The sequence below is a fragment of the Marmota marmota genome, unplaced genomic scaffold, assembly GCF_001458135.2.
Source record: "Marmota marmota marmota unplaced genomic scaffold, marMar, whole genome shotgun sequence".
Classification (NCBI taxonomy): Eukaryota; Metazoa; Chordata; class Mammalia; order Rodentia; family Sciuridae; genus Marmota; species Marmota marmota.
The window spans coordinates 958,060-970,810 of NW_025999960.1; the positions used below are offsets into that span (position 1 = coordinate 958,060).

The window sequence follows — 12,751 nt, forward strand, 5'->3', positions numbered from 1 at the left end:
GGGGGCGGCTCTGCCTCTCAGCAGGCCGCTGCTCCTCTTCTGCTGGTGGGTCGCAGGCCCGCCTACCTTGCAGGAGTCTTCCTTGGGTTTTAATGCCATAGCTTTTTTAAGAAAGTGGGAAATAAAAAATTGTTTCAAGACTATAGGTGGGGATATGACTTTATTTGTTCTTCAGTTATTTGTTGGTTTGGCTAATTATCGAATTCTATGTTATAAATCATTTTCCCTTTGAATTTTAAAAGCATTGCTCCATTGTTTTTCATTGATGCTGTTGTGAAGTCTGATGCCATTATTTCATTCATTCTCTCTATAAACCCTATTTTATATCTTGGGAAGCTTCTTGAATCTGATCTTTGTCTCTATTGTGTCTTGGTGTGGGTTTCTTCTGTTTTCTTGGGTACTTGATAGACCTATTAAATCTGTATATAATAGCCTTTAATTTTAGAAAATTTTCTTGAATTATCTTGTGAATGATTTTTTACTTTTTGACAATTGTTAAACCTAGATATTCTGAAAATTTTGAATGTAAATTCTCATGCTGACAACAAAGTTTCCATGTCTTTTCTTGCCATGACACAAAAGAATGAATTACATGATCTCTTAGTTGTTTGGTCAGGCTTATGATTCTGTAACTTAGATGAAAGTCGTCTTTGGTGTTGGTACATTCTTAGAATATTTGTATTTTAGAGGCTAGCATTTTAAGTTGCAGAAATACGGGAAAATGTTTTGTAGGAATGCATTTTAGATAAAATAATATTTGAAATGTACTGGAGTGGCTAAATCTATAACAAGGCCACACTTGTAATATTTCCTTTTAAAAACTAATTTTAAATTTTTGTATTTTGTAAAATTGATTATTACAAATGAATGCCATTAATTTTCTTTCCTCTTACTCTTCAGAATGTTCAAGAAGAAACAAACTTGCAGGATTTGATGTTTACATTAGAGAAAGATTATTGCTTTAAAATAATTTTTACTTCTCTAGTACTATATTCTAAGAAACAGGGACACATTTTTTAAAATGAAATATATCAATATTGCTTTGAAAAAAATGAAGAGGAAATCTGTCATTTGCCTTTAGTATATAGAAGTTGCTGGGATATGGAAAAATGTCAGGAGTTACTAGTATGTTCTTTTGTGAACTAAATCAGACTTAGGATGGTAGTTGATTCATTATCATAACCAAACAAACTGAAATGATTGTTTTGTATGGGTATTTGTTTTTGTTTTCAAATTTTCTGGCACTTACAAATAATTTATTGGTATGTGATTTATGAAAACGCCTAAGAGAATTACTCTAAAAATACCATTCTTTTGAAACCATATTATTCGAGTATGGCATTTTTAGATGCTAAAAATATCTTTTAATTGTCTCTTGAGATTTGTGGGATACATGTGGCTAAGACAAGCTTGGTGTTTATAGTCTGACTAAGTCAATTCTCAGTATCCATATAATTCTTCTTTCATAATTTCTTCATGAAAAAAGTAATCATACAGATTCTGTTCACTTGCAACACAAAATTAATATAAATTCCATTTCAAACTAACCACCATCAAAAATTTCTGTAAGTCTGGTTTATATTTTGTAAGTGCTGTATGTGGATGCCTTGCTTAGCTTTAATTTTTGGAGAAATACATCTTTTAGAATTTTTCATCCAATTGTTAAATTGTGGTAATGGTGACAATATGCTATCATATTCTGGTTCTAAGAGTAATGCTCTTAGGTGTTTTCAAAAATCACATACCAATGCCATTTTAATGCCATTTTTCTTTTAAATCTGTGTACCTACTGAGTTTTTATGCAAACAAATTTGCTTTGCCTATTAAAATAGCCATGAAGATTAACATTTTTAACTTTTATTTTAACAATTTTCTAAGTTCTCCTTTCAAAGGCACTAATACTAATTTCAGTGAGCAAGCAGAGCATGTCTACAGATGACTGCTAAAAGCCAGGAATCTTAGAAAATGCCTTTAGGATTATTACTTGACATATGGCTTAATTTCCATAGCTGTTTTATGAGAAGTGGGAGAGAATTATTTTCCTGTAATCAAGTCTATCTTGTATTACTATGTCAAGGAAACTATAGTTAGTATTTGAATATATTCACTTTTGAAAGAAAAGAAAACCAGGTATTACTGACCAAAGTGTCACTTGCAGCTACTGACTCACAATTTTAAGTTCCAAATCATATCTTGAAAAACTATGTAAGAAATTTTTTTCCATATTAATGCGGACCATCTAATACTTATTTTTACCTTTTCAGGTTTTTTAGTTCTTTCATGGTTTGTTAGGTAAAGCTGCTATTTTGTGTGTTTTTTTCTTAAGAGAGAGAGAGAGAATTTTTTTAATATTATTTTTTAGTTTTCGGCGGACACAACATCTTTGTTTGTATGTGGTGCTGAGGATTGAACCCGGGCCGCACGCATGCCAGGCGAGCGCGCTACCGTTTGAGCCACATCCCCAGCCCCTGCTATTTTGTTTAAGTACAGGTACTAGTATGAGTTCATCCTTCTATTTTTATGTGTTTAGAACAGAATAAAGTATATGTTATCCTATTGCTTGTCTCTTACATACTTTAAGGTTAAAGAAGAGAGGAAATCTGGATATTTGCTTGTGTTTTTCTCATCCCTAGTCTCCCATGAATACATGACTTGATTTATCTTGATCAGCCTAGTAACTTGCTCCACATTTTTCCAAAAGTGCAAAGCAGTTTCGGCTAAAAATACACATATCAAAATGCTCCAAAAATTGTGGCCACAGCTCAAAAATGCTGATCAATTTTGAAAATCTAAATCAGCCCGGCCATGAAACCGAGGGAAGAACCTTTGTGGTGAAGGACAGATTTCCAACAATTCACCACAGTCCTGTTCTTAGCTAGCGTTTGTGCTGATGTTGCCAGACAACTGAGGAATAGATGCAAAAAGCAGGAAGCATTATTGAATTGAGCCCTAGCGCCAATTTGGGAAAAGAAAATTAAAATGTAAAAGAATATTTTTCCACTCCTGGCGTCTGAACATAAAATGGCAAAATACATGGTTACTGAAAAAATTACAGAAATTGCTAATTTTTCCAGAAAGTCAAAGTCAATTACCATTTTTTTTTGGTGTTAAAAAATGCATACATTGATAGTTTAAACTTTTTTTTTTTTTTTTAACACGTAAGAAGTAGTTTTCCTGTAAGAATCAAAATGTGTATACATTTAAGTTGGGGGAAAAATCAAAATGTATGTACATTTAAGTTGGGGAAGTGTTTTGACATAAATGGCTGTGTGTGTGGTCTTATTTTAGTGTCTTTTGATATTTTTCAGGTGACACTTGAAGAATGGATGATGACGATTTTGGTGGTTTTGAGGTATGTATTATTATTTATGTTTGGGGGTTTTAACTTTTGTAAGGTTATATATAATGCAGTAATCTATTTTGAAAATATATTATTTTTTGTTGGCATTCATGATATTTTCTTAATCACCTTGACTATAATCCTGGAATTAAAAAAAAGAGAATTCAAGAAAAATTAAAAAGTATCATCCCTCTGAAAGTCAAAACTGATTGATTATTATTGAAGGTTTGGTTTTGCCCATAGGAATGATTTAAATTTAGGTAATTAAGTGCTACCAGTAGAAGCACTAAAGAAGAGGTTTTAAAAATTGTCAGCAGATGATTTTGCTGGGATACATATCTATTAGGAAATACTTGTGAGATGAGGAATGAGTCTTAGAGATCTTGTCACATTTGCATGTTTACACCTGTAACGAGTTGATTTAGTATATGAAGTACATAGCCTTTTGGTGGTTTATAAAACTAATTAGCATGTTTGTGTTATTAGATTATTCTCTCTAATAATTATTTGGTTGGATACTTTGTAAGTGGAAATTGTTAACTGAAGAAGCAGTGTCTTTTCCGTAATCCTTTTCAATGTGTGTTCATTTTATTGAAATATTTTATAACCCAGTTATTTTTATGGAGCCAGTATAGTCTTGCAGGAAAATCTCTGGATTAAGAGTCAGGATGCCTGAGCTCAAGTCCTGGAACTACCATCAAGTGAGCTCTGCGATTTTTTTTTTCTTTTTTTTTTTAAAGTACAATTTTCACCTCACTTGGATTTGATAAAAAGTGAATCATAAAATTAAGGAATGTAATTAATGTCATTAATAGGATAAATAAGGTTTTAAGTATACATATAATGTTCTTAATTTTATGAAAGAATGGTGTTTTTTTTTGAAGTTAAGATAACTTTCTGTTTTGTTTATATTCAATATCTATCAATATGGAGCTATTTAGTGTATAGACAAACCTACTTTTTGTATTTCATCTAACACTGGTTTTTGCTTAGCACATTTGAGTGTTTTCTGCATTTTATTTAGTATTTTAGTTTTTCTGAGGTGATCAAATCTTATTTATATTATTGAAATATAATATTTCCATATTATCATCTGGTTAATTGTTAAACAATTGTTAATTGTTTGGAAATTGTTGGCTATTTGGAGGATACAGTCAAGTATAATTCCCTTTGTTTAAGCCATCCTTAATATATAAAATATATAAAACTGAATGGGTAGTGCTCTTTGAGTAACAGTTACACCTCAATATTATGTTCAATCCATGTATTCCTTTCACTATTTCATAGGTGCAGTGTCAACGAACATTGTAATAATTGTTGCTATTAGGTTTCTTTTCACCCCAGCTGTAGAAGCATGTCAGGCTACTATCCTTGGTCATATAAAATATGTTTATTTTTTTTTCAGCTTGTAGCAAGTAGTACTATATCCTGTGTCACTTAGTGCCTGTGGCAGATTGTTTCATTTGACTTCTCCTTGGCTGACAACTCAATGCAGAATTCAAATTGAAATTATGGCTCTAATTTTTAGTAATAATTTTGCTGTGACCTGGTCACCTAAGAGACAGAAAACTCTGTATTCTTATCCAGAAACTCAAAATTCAGTAATTGACTGTCCCAAAATTGGAGCACTTGATCATCAAAATGTCAGTTTTAGGAATTTTCTAATCTTAATGCTAGTAAGTCCAGCTAGAGAATTCCTTTCCTATTTTTTTTTTTATACCTAAATCTAATGTGAATTAATTTAAAAGATTTGGGTTCTACATTTTTATATTTCTAAATCCCTAAGTCTAATGTGAATTAATTTAAAAGATTTGGGCTCTATATTATTATATTTCTTATATGGATGGGTAAATATTGTGGTGAGTTAAGTTAGAAAAAAGTTTAAAAAAGTTTACAAATGAAAACATGATTAAGGATATATGAAATAAAAATTTCATTGAGATGAGATTTATTTGAATAAGGAAGAAAGATATTTACTTGAAGATAATAGGATATGGGCGCTGTGGGTGGTAATATATGGTAGGGAAGGCAGCAATAAACCCTGAAGAGCAACTGGGTCTTTAGAATTTGGAAGTATTTGATGTTCTATTCTCATGTATAACTAATTAAAACAAATAAAAAAATTAATAAATGTTTTTAGTGTATTACAGAAGATAAGCATGTAAAACTGGGATATTTGATCACTTAAATAGAATTTCTACTTTTTAGATCTTCTAAAATAATCTTGCCTTTTTGTTTATTTGTTTGTTTTTCCTAGGCTGCAGAGACTTTTGATGGTGGAAATGGTGAAACCCAAACAACATCTCCTGCTATTCCTTGGGCTGCCTTCCCTACAGGTACTGATAGATAGTAATTAGAAGTTTTTCCCCATTTAACATTTTTGCCTTTTTCAAAATCTTTTTCTACTTTTTCACTTGTCCTTCTCTGATCAGAAGATTGACTCTTTAATCTAGTTTTCATTTTAAAGAGAAAATTATGAATTACATTACAAATTCCATGATAATGGCTTGATCCTAAAAATGATCTTGGGAACATTAATTGAAATTAAAGTATAATTTATATTTTTCTAATTTATCTTAGTTTTAGAAAGGTGAGGTGTCAAATAATTTTTTAGTCTTGATCATTTGTTAAAGACTGCCATTTAATATCCTAAAAATAACATTATTTTTGCTAGTATTTAAATTGCTCATAGTAAAATCATTTAGAAATATTGAATATTAAAAATAAATCATCAAGGCTGGAGGTGTAGCTCAATGGTAGAGTTTGTGCTTAGTATGTACAAGGTCTTGGGATTTAAACCCCCAACACACACACACACACACACACACACACACAAACACACACAGATGCACGCACAAGTCATTAAAGAAATTAAGTACAAAAAATTATATTATTGAGAGATATTTCTAAGAAATCTAATGTTCAGTAGTAGTATAATTCATGTCTATATAAGAATTTGACTTTTCTAGGCTTTTTTTTGTCAAATCATTATAAAGTTAGGGCTTAAAGACGAAAGTCTTTTTCTTTGACAGTTTTGCCTGATCCTAGATTATTGGAGGTATGCATCCTACAAGTGTTTATTGAGTGCTTAGTTTGCATTAGACCCCATGAGGATAGAGTGTTGTGTAGAGCATCGTCTAATCCATATTTCAAGGGCAAGGGCAAGCACATGCATACTTATTTTGGGAAGCACATTTGTCATTTGAAAGGAATGATGATTTTGTTACCCATTCATTTAGTAAATGCTTATTTCATGCCTGGTGTGGCTGAGTCAGTATATATTGTTAATCTGAACTTTGAAAGATGCATGTGATTTCAAAAGACAGATATGGGATAGTAGTATGTGATTGAACCCAGTGTCCCCTGCATGCGAGGCAAGCGTTCTACCACTGAGCCATAACCCTAGCCTCAGTAGGGGAGGATTTTGAAGGGAGGAAGACAAATGGAACAAAAATGCAACAGAGGAACAAAAAGGGATGGCCTAGTTAGAATGCTCATTCTTGCTTCATGTTTTGTGTGCTCTGCCCAGAATTGTCTCCCTTACTTCCCATGCTACTTTTCCCCATTCTTTACTATCTTACTTATTAATTATGTTATTTCTTGCTTTAATGTTTCTTTTTCTGTGAAACTTCCCACTAAACCCTCTCATGTCTACAAGCAACTTATTATCCAACTTCCAGTTAGATTTTAAGTTTTGTGAGTTTAGCCATCATGTCTATTTGTACTATTATTGTATCTTAACTGCCAAGCATAGTGTCTAATTTATAGTTGTCCCTTGATAAGTATTTGTAGAATGAATAATTGGAAAAAAATGAATGAATTTAGTAATGTTATCAATGAATAGATTAAGATGGCAGTGGAAATCAATAGGAAGCATAAGGACAATAAATGATATTTGTGTAATGGCTTAGAATTTTTATGTACAGAACAACTACCCTTTTCCTGTTGTGTATATGAAAAAGTGATAGTATAGGTACGTTTAGAGATGAAATTTAGTCTTTCTAATTCTGTTTCAGTTCTTTTCAGTAACTCCATTTTTTAAAAAAAGGCACCAGGACTTTCTGACTAGATGTGATTGTGAAAGAGGAGTCAGATTGATTTTTGAGGTTTCAAGCCTTGACTATGAAGAAATGTTGTTAGTATGACTAGAAATAGAAATAGAGAATTTCGGGGTTGGTTTTAGAGAGAGTGGGGACATAATGAATTCTCTTAAACTTGTGTATTTAAGGTCTGTAGAACTGAGTAGAAAGGTCAGGGTTAGAGTTCTGAGCTTGGGAGTTGTAGATTAATCTAGAGATGTAACTCAGTGGTAAAGCATTTGTAGGCCCTGGGTTGGGTCCTCAGTATTAGATTAAAAAAAAAAAAGTCACAAAAAGTTGCAGGGGATCACAGGAAGAAACAGTGTATAGAAAGAGTAGGGCTGAATGGATTAATATAGGTGTCCATAGAGAATAGAGTTCTTTTAGGTAAGGGGAGGGTAGTCAAGTACTACAGCATAGAAATTAGAAAATTTTGAAAAAGCTATTATCAACTAGTGTCAAAGGCTGTAGAGAGGATGATTGGTGAGATTGTAGGTTCATGGAAAACCCATAGGTGGCTAACCATGGTTTTTGAGGAAATAGATTCAGTAGATTGGAAGTTGAAACCAATTTTTAACTTTCTATAAAAGCAGGAACAGAATATGTTTTTCTATAATAACTTATGGCAGTATACTAAAGAATTATATATTATGGGAAAATTATCTAATTTCTGTTTCTCAGAAATGAACACTATATGATTTTTGTGTTCAAATCAACACTATATGATATATGTGTTCACTATATGATTTTTCAAGTCTTCAAAGTCTTCAAAGCCAAAACCAGTTAGAATTAAAGAACAACTTCTTTTCTGTGTGTGCGCGCACACACACACACACATACACACACAGAGTCTGTTCTTCACTTCCTTAAAAACAAAACAAAACAAAATCTCCCAGGGCTATAGAAAGTACACTTTTGGGATTTTTTTTTTTTTTTTTTTCAGAAAGGAGAAAAAACAAACCTGGCTAAGGGTTGAAGTTAAAAACCTGGTACATGTTCTTCTAGCCAAAGCAATCTTTTTTCTCTTCCATAGGTAGTTTGTTTTCTTCTGGCTCCTGGGGAAGTCAGCCTCTGATTTAGGTAGCTAGAAAATGTTTAGATGAGAGTGATATGAATAGGCTAATTGGCATAACAATTTAATCATTTCTACACTAACACCAGTGAAGATAGAACCTTTAAGAGATCTGGGATTCTTTTCAGCCTAAGACAAATTTTCTCCTTGTTTTTTTTTCTACCTGAGGTATAGCCTCAGCTGTCTATGATATATATGAAAAATATTTCTTGAAATAGATGAATATTAATCAAGTTTTACTGTAGCTTAAAATCTAAGATAATAACTCAGTAATATTGTTTTAAGTTTTGAAGTATTCAGGGGGGAAATGAAAATCTTCACTCTTGGTGTTAGGTTAAGGAATTTTGTTAGAGTATAATGGACTAGTAGATCTTGTGTTTATACTTTTTCAGGACTCATGGTTAGATGGAGCATGATTTTTGTAATAGCAACAGGAATAATTAATGGATCTCTCCAAGTGTCTGTTTATAACCTGCCAATCTGTCAGTGGGTCCAGGTACCTCGAGATCTGCATTTTTCTGTACATTAGCATCATTAACATAATGGAGCCTTTTAAAATTCTAGCTTATATGTAATTCTGAAGATGAAATTAATTAATTAATTAATTGCCAGATAGCATAAATGAAATTCAAATTCTTATCTGTGGGCTTATATATATCATGTTAGAGCATCTAACTTGTAATACGTGTCTTTACACATCCATTATCAGGAATTGGAGAAGGTAAGTGATGAATATGAAATTAGCAATCTCTTCTTTACCTTTTGCTCTTACTCTCTATAAACATGGATATTATTACTTTATTTCAGTGAAAGCTATCCAAGAAGAATTGCCTTTATTCACACATTTTCCTCCTTTTCCATAGTCTTACCTTCTAGATTGCTTTCTGTGATTATTCTCTTAGAAGCCTGTGAGCTAAACTGTGATCTATGTAGTGTTTCTGTGCCTTTGCCATTGCTCCTAATTGTAATACCTTTCCTCATCTCCCATATGCTTACCTGAGTCATATTTTTCAAGAAAAGCTTTACACTAAATTTATTCTGAATTAGTTCTGTATCTCATTAACTTCTTCCTATGAGGAACTGTTATCATTTTATTCCTGCAGTACTTGTTTTGTTCTTAGTTCTTGCTAATTCATAGTTTTAAAAGTTGTGGTAAAACACATGCAACAGAATTTACCATCTTAATAATTTTAAAGTATATAGGTCAGTATTGTACCTTGTAAAATTGAAACTCTATACCTATTAAACTTAACTCCCTGTTTTCCCTCTCTCCTCAGTCCCTGACAATCACTTTTGTACTTTCAGTTTCTTTTTCTTTTTTTTTGATTGATTTTATTATTTTTTTGTACTTTCAGTTTCTATGAATTTGTTATAGATACCTCTTTAAGTAGAATCATACAGTATGTGTCTTTTGTTTTGGGCTGGGCATTGATCTCAAGAACTTGCATATGTTTGTCAGGTGCTATACTACTAAACTACATCTCCAGGCCTTTTGAGAAAAATTATTTTGAGGCAGGGTCTTGGTAAGTAGCTCAGACTGGTCTCAAATTTTTTATCCTTCTACCTCAGCCTCTTGAGTAGCTGGCATTACAGGCATGAGCACCACATTTGGCCAGTATTTGTCTTTTTGTGACTATCTTATTTTACTTTGAATAACATCTTAAAGATTCATTTATGTTGTAGCATGTGTCAAAATTTACTCCCTTTTTAATCCTGTGTAATATTCCATTATGTATTTTGATTTCCTTTCTTAATACATTCATCTGTTCATGGATATTTGGGTTGATTCCACCTTTGACTATTTCAAATAAGGTTGCTATGAATATGGGTGTTTATTTTGTAATTTTAGTATCATTTTATCAGTATGACTCATCTCTCTGTTTCCTTTTTAGTCTGAGCTTTGGAGGACAGAGATCAGGTTTTAAACTTTTCCAGCCCCCAAGTGCCTAATATAGCACTATGCCTTGTTAAAAATCAGTGCCCACTATTTCTTGGTGATTAGTAGAACAGATTTACTTTCAGTTATCTTTTCTTGATTATTTTTAATTCTGTGGGGTGAATTAAATAGTCTTTCGATGATAAGTTAGAAGGGTACAAACCTAAACTTTCCTTTAAAAATACATTAATCTTGAAAATCTTTGGTATTTATTCAAAGATAGCTAAGAAATTATTTCCTTTGGGACTTAGTTTACTTCTGGTCATCCTCAGTTCAGACATATGCCTAGAAATAATGATTAATAAGAGTAGCTATAGATTCTGTGAATGAAAGCACAGCTATTTTATAAGTCTGTTCTCATCTCTGTTCTAGTTCTGCTGTGTACCAATAGGTACCAGTAGAAGTTAGATCAAATTTTAGTTTAATATATTATAGTTCTATATGCAATAATAGCACTATCCAATTCTCTTACCTCCTTTTTTTCTTATTAATTTTTCTAAAGGAAAAAATTTTAGATTTTGTGCATAATAGAAGAAAGTTTTTGATTTGGCTATTTATAGGACTGTACTTTTTAGAAAAGGACTTTTCAGTTTTTGACTAGGAAATACATTGTTATTTATAATTATTCTAAATCAAAGATGTTTCTTTCATAAATGGACTGGTAATGTTCTTTTTAGGAAACTATGAGCAGAGACTTCAAAATTAATGGCTACTATATATGTGTACACACACACATACACACACACACACACACACATGCATACACACAATATAGAGTATACCTATACTTACATTCTGATTTCTTTCTTTGTCCACTTTCACCTTTAATGCAAGTTCTTTACATATACTCTTTGAAAGAAGGACCATGTCTTTAGTTGACCTTGCAAGTTCTAAGAATTGTATCTTAGTTTGGCATCTGTGGTTTTGATCATATTTTTTGATTGCAGTAGACCCAAAGTTTCAGAATTCATGGAATTTATTTAAATTAATTCTTTGGTTTGTTTTTTCATTCATCCTCCATTCTCTCATTTATTATATATTTGCAATTATACTGTGTAACAGACACTAAATGCCACGTGCTGTGAATTTTATTCCATTTTAGTGATGTTATATGAAAACTGTCACCTTGAAGGACAGGGTGTTTCATGAAATCTATTGTTAATATTGGCAAACACTTTCATCAGTAATTTTAGCTTCAAAACTTTGATAGCAGTTGCGTGAAAAGAATATTAGGTCAGAATGCATTGTTATGTTGCCATTTTGTACAAAGTGGGTGGTGCTGTTTTACAGGCAAATGACTCTTCGCTTTTTACTTTTAACTGTATAAATATAAATTATCTAGAAGGCGAGGTGGGAGGCAAAACCTTGAATACTGTCCTTTCCAATATGTTTCTCAGTTCTTGTAGAACTACACAGACCACATTAGAATGCATTGACCATCAAAGGGAAAAACAAGTGGTCCAGATAGATACTTTAATCCAAATTAGCTCGTTCAAAACAGCTTATAAAGAGGGCAAACTAAACTGTCACAAGCCGACCCGTTAGAAGGAATAATGGGAATTGGACCAGCAGATGTTGAACCAAATAACTTAGATGTGGTTCACTTTGCATCTGGAGCTATTTGCATACAAAGCCAACAGGAAAGTTCAAACATTTTTCTTAAGACATTGGCAGAGAGAAACCTGGAAGACAGATGCCTTTTTGATTTCATGGTTCAGTTTTTCCATTCTCCATTCTCCTGGCCAGGAAAACCTAGGACAACAAATCGGTCATTTTATTAATATCCCATTACTCTCGTTGCTAACCCTGTTTTTCCAGTAGAATCTGTGTTACACATCTATGAGAGCTCAGAACCTGAGTCTACAAACTTTTGTTTGAGGAATAATTGTTTGAATATTTTTCTTCATATTTATCTGTGACTTGCAGTGGTAACAATAAACATTAACCAAATGCATTGGTCTGGCCTATATTTGAGGTAAAATTTCAAGGTGACTCATTACATATTCACATAACTACTATGTAATAGGCAATATGGATAATGTTTAAAAACTTTCCATATTTTTTATTTTATATCTGTGTTAGACACTTTGTCTGGATTATATAAACTTGATTCCATTGAAGTATAATTTAATAGCATCTTTACACAGATTATTCGAAGAGAAGACTGCCATATAGCTTCTTTTTACTACTTTCTGTGTTTCTAGTTACCTTCCAGGTTATTGACTTACATTCTTTTATTCTGGAGTTAGTTTATTTTAATGACACCTAAGACAATAGCTTCCATAAAGTTCTGAGTTATTACTAAACATATAAGTATTAGTCTT

The 12,751-nt window shown here is 32.1% G+C and overlaps 1 protein-coding gene across 5 annotated transcripts in view; it reads left to right on the plus strand.

Annotated features, from left to right (window-relative positions):
* Window positions 1-12,751, plus strand: part of Ccdc91 (coiled-coil domain containing 91) — a 416,145-nt gene that overhangs the window by 66,060 nt on the left and 337,334 nt on the right. For 3 of the 5 annotated variants that reach the window (XM_048802484.1, XM_048802482.1, XM_048802483.1), the window contains exons 2-3: window positions 3,309-3,352; window positions 5,598-5,676. In XM_048802484.1, coding sequence (XP_048658441.1) covers window positions 3,323-3,352; window positions 5,598-5,676 — 109 coding nt within the window. In that variant the 5' untranslated portion in view covers window positions 3,309-3,322. Of the gene's footprint in view, window positions 1-2,355; window positions 2,491-3,305; window positions 3,353-5,597; window positions 5,677-12,751 lie in introns of those variants that run through there. The other 2 variants (XM_015493199.2, XM_048802485.1) reach the window with 2 other exon arrangements.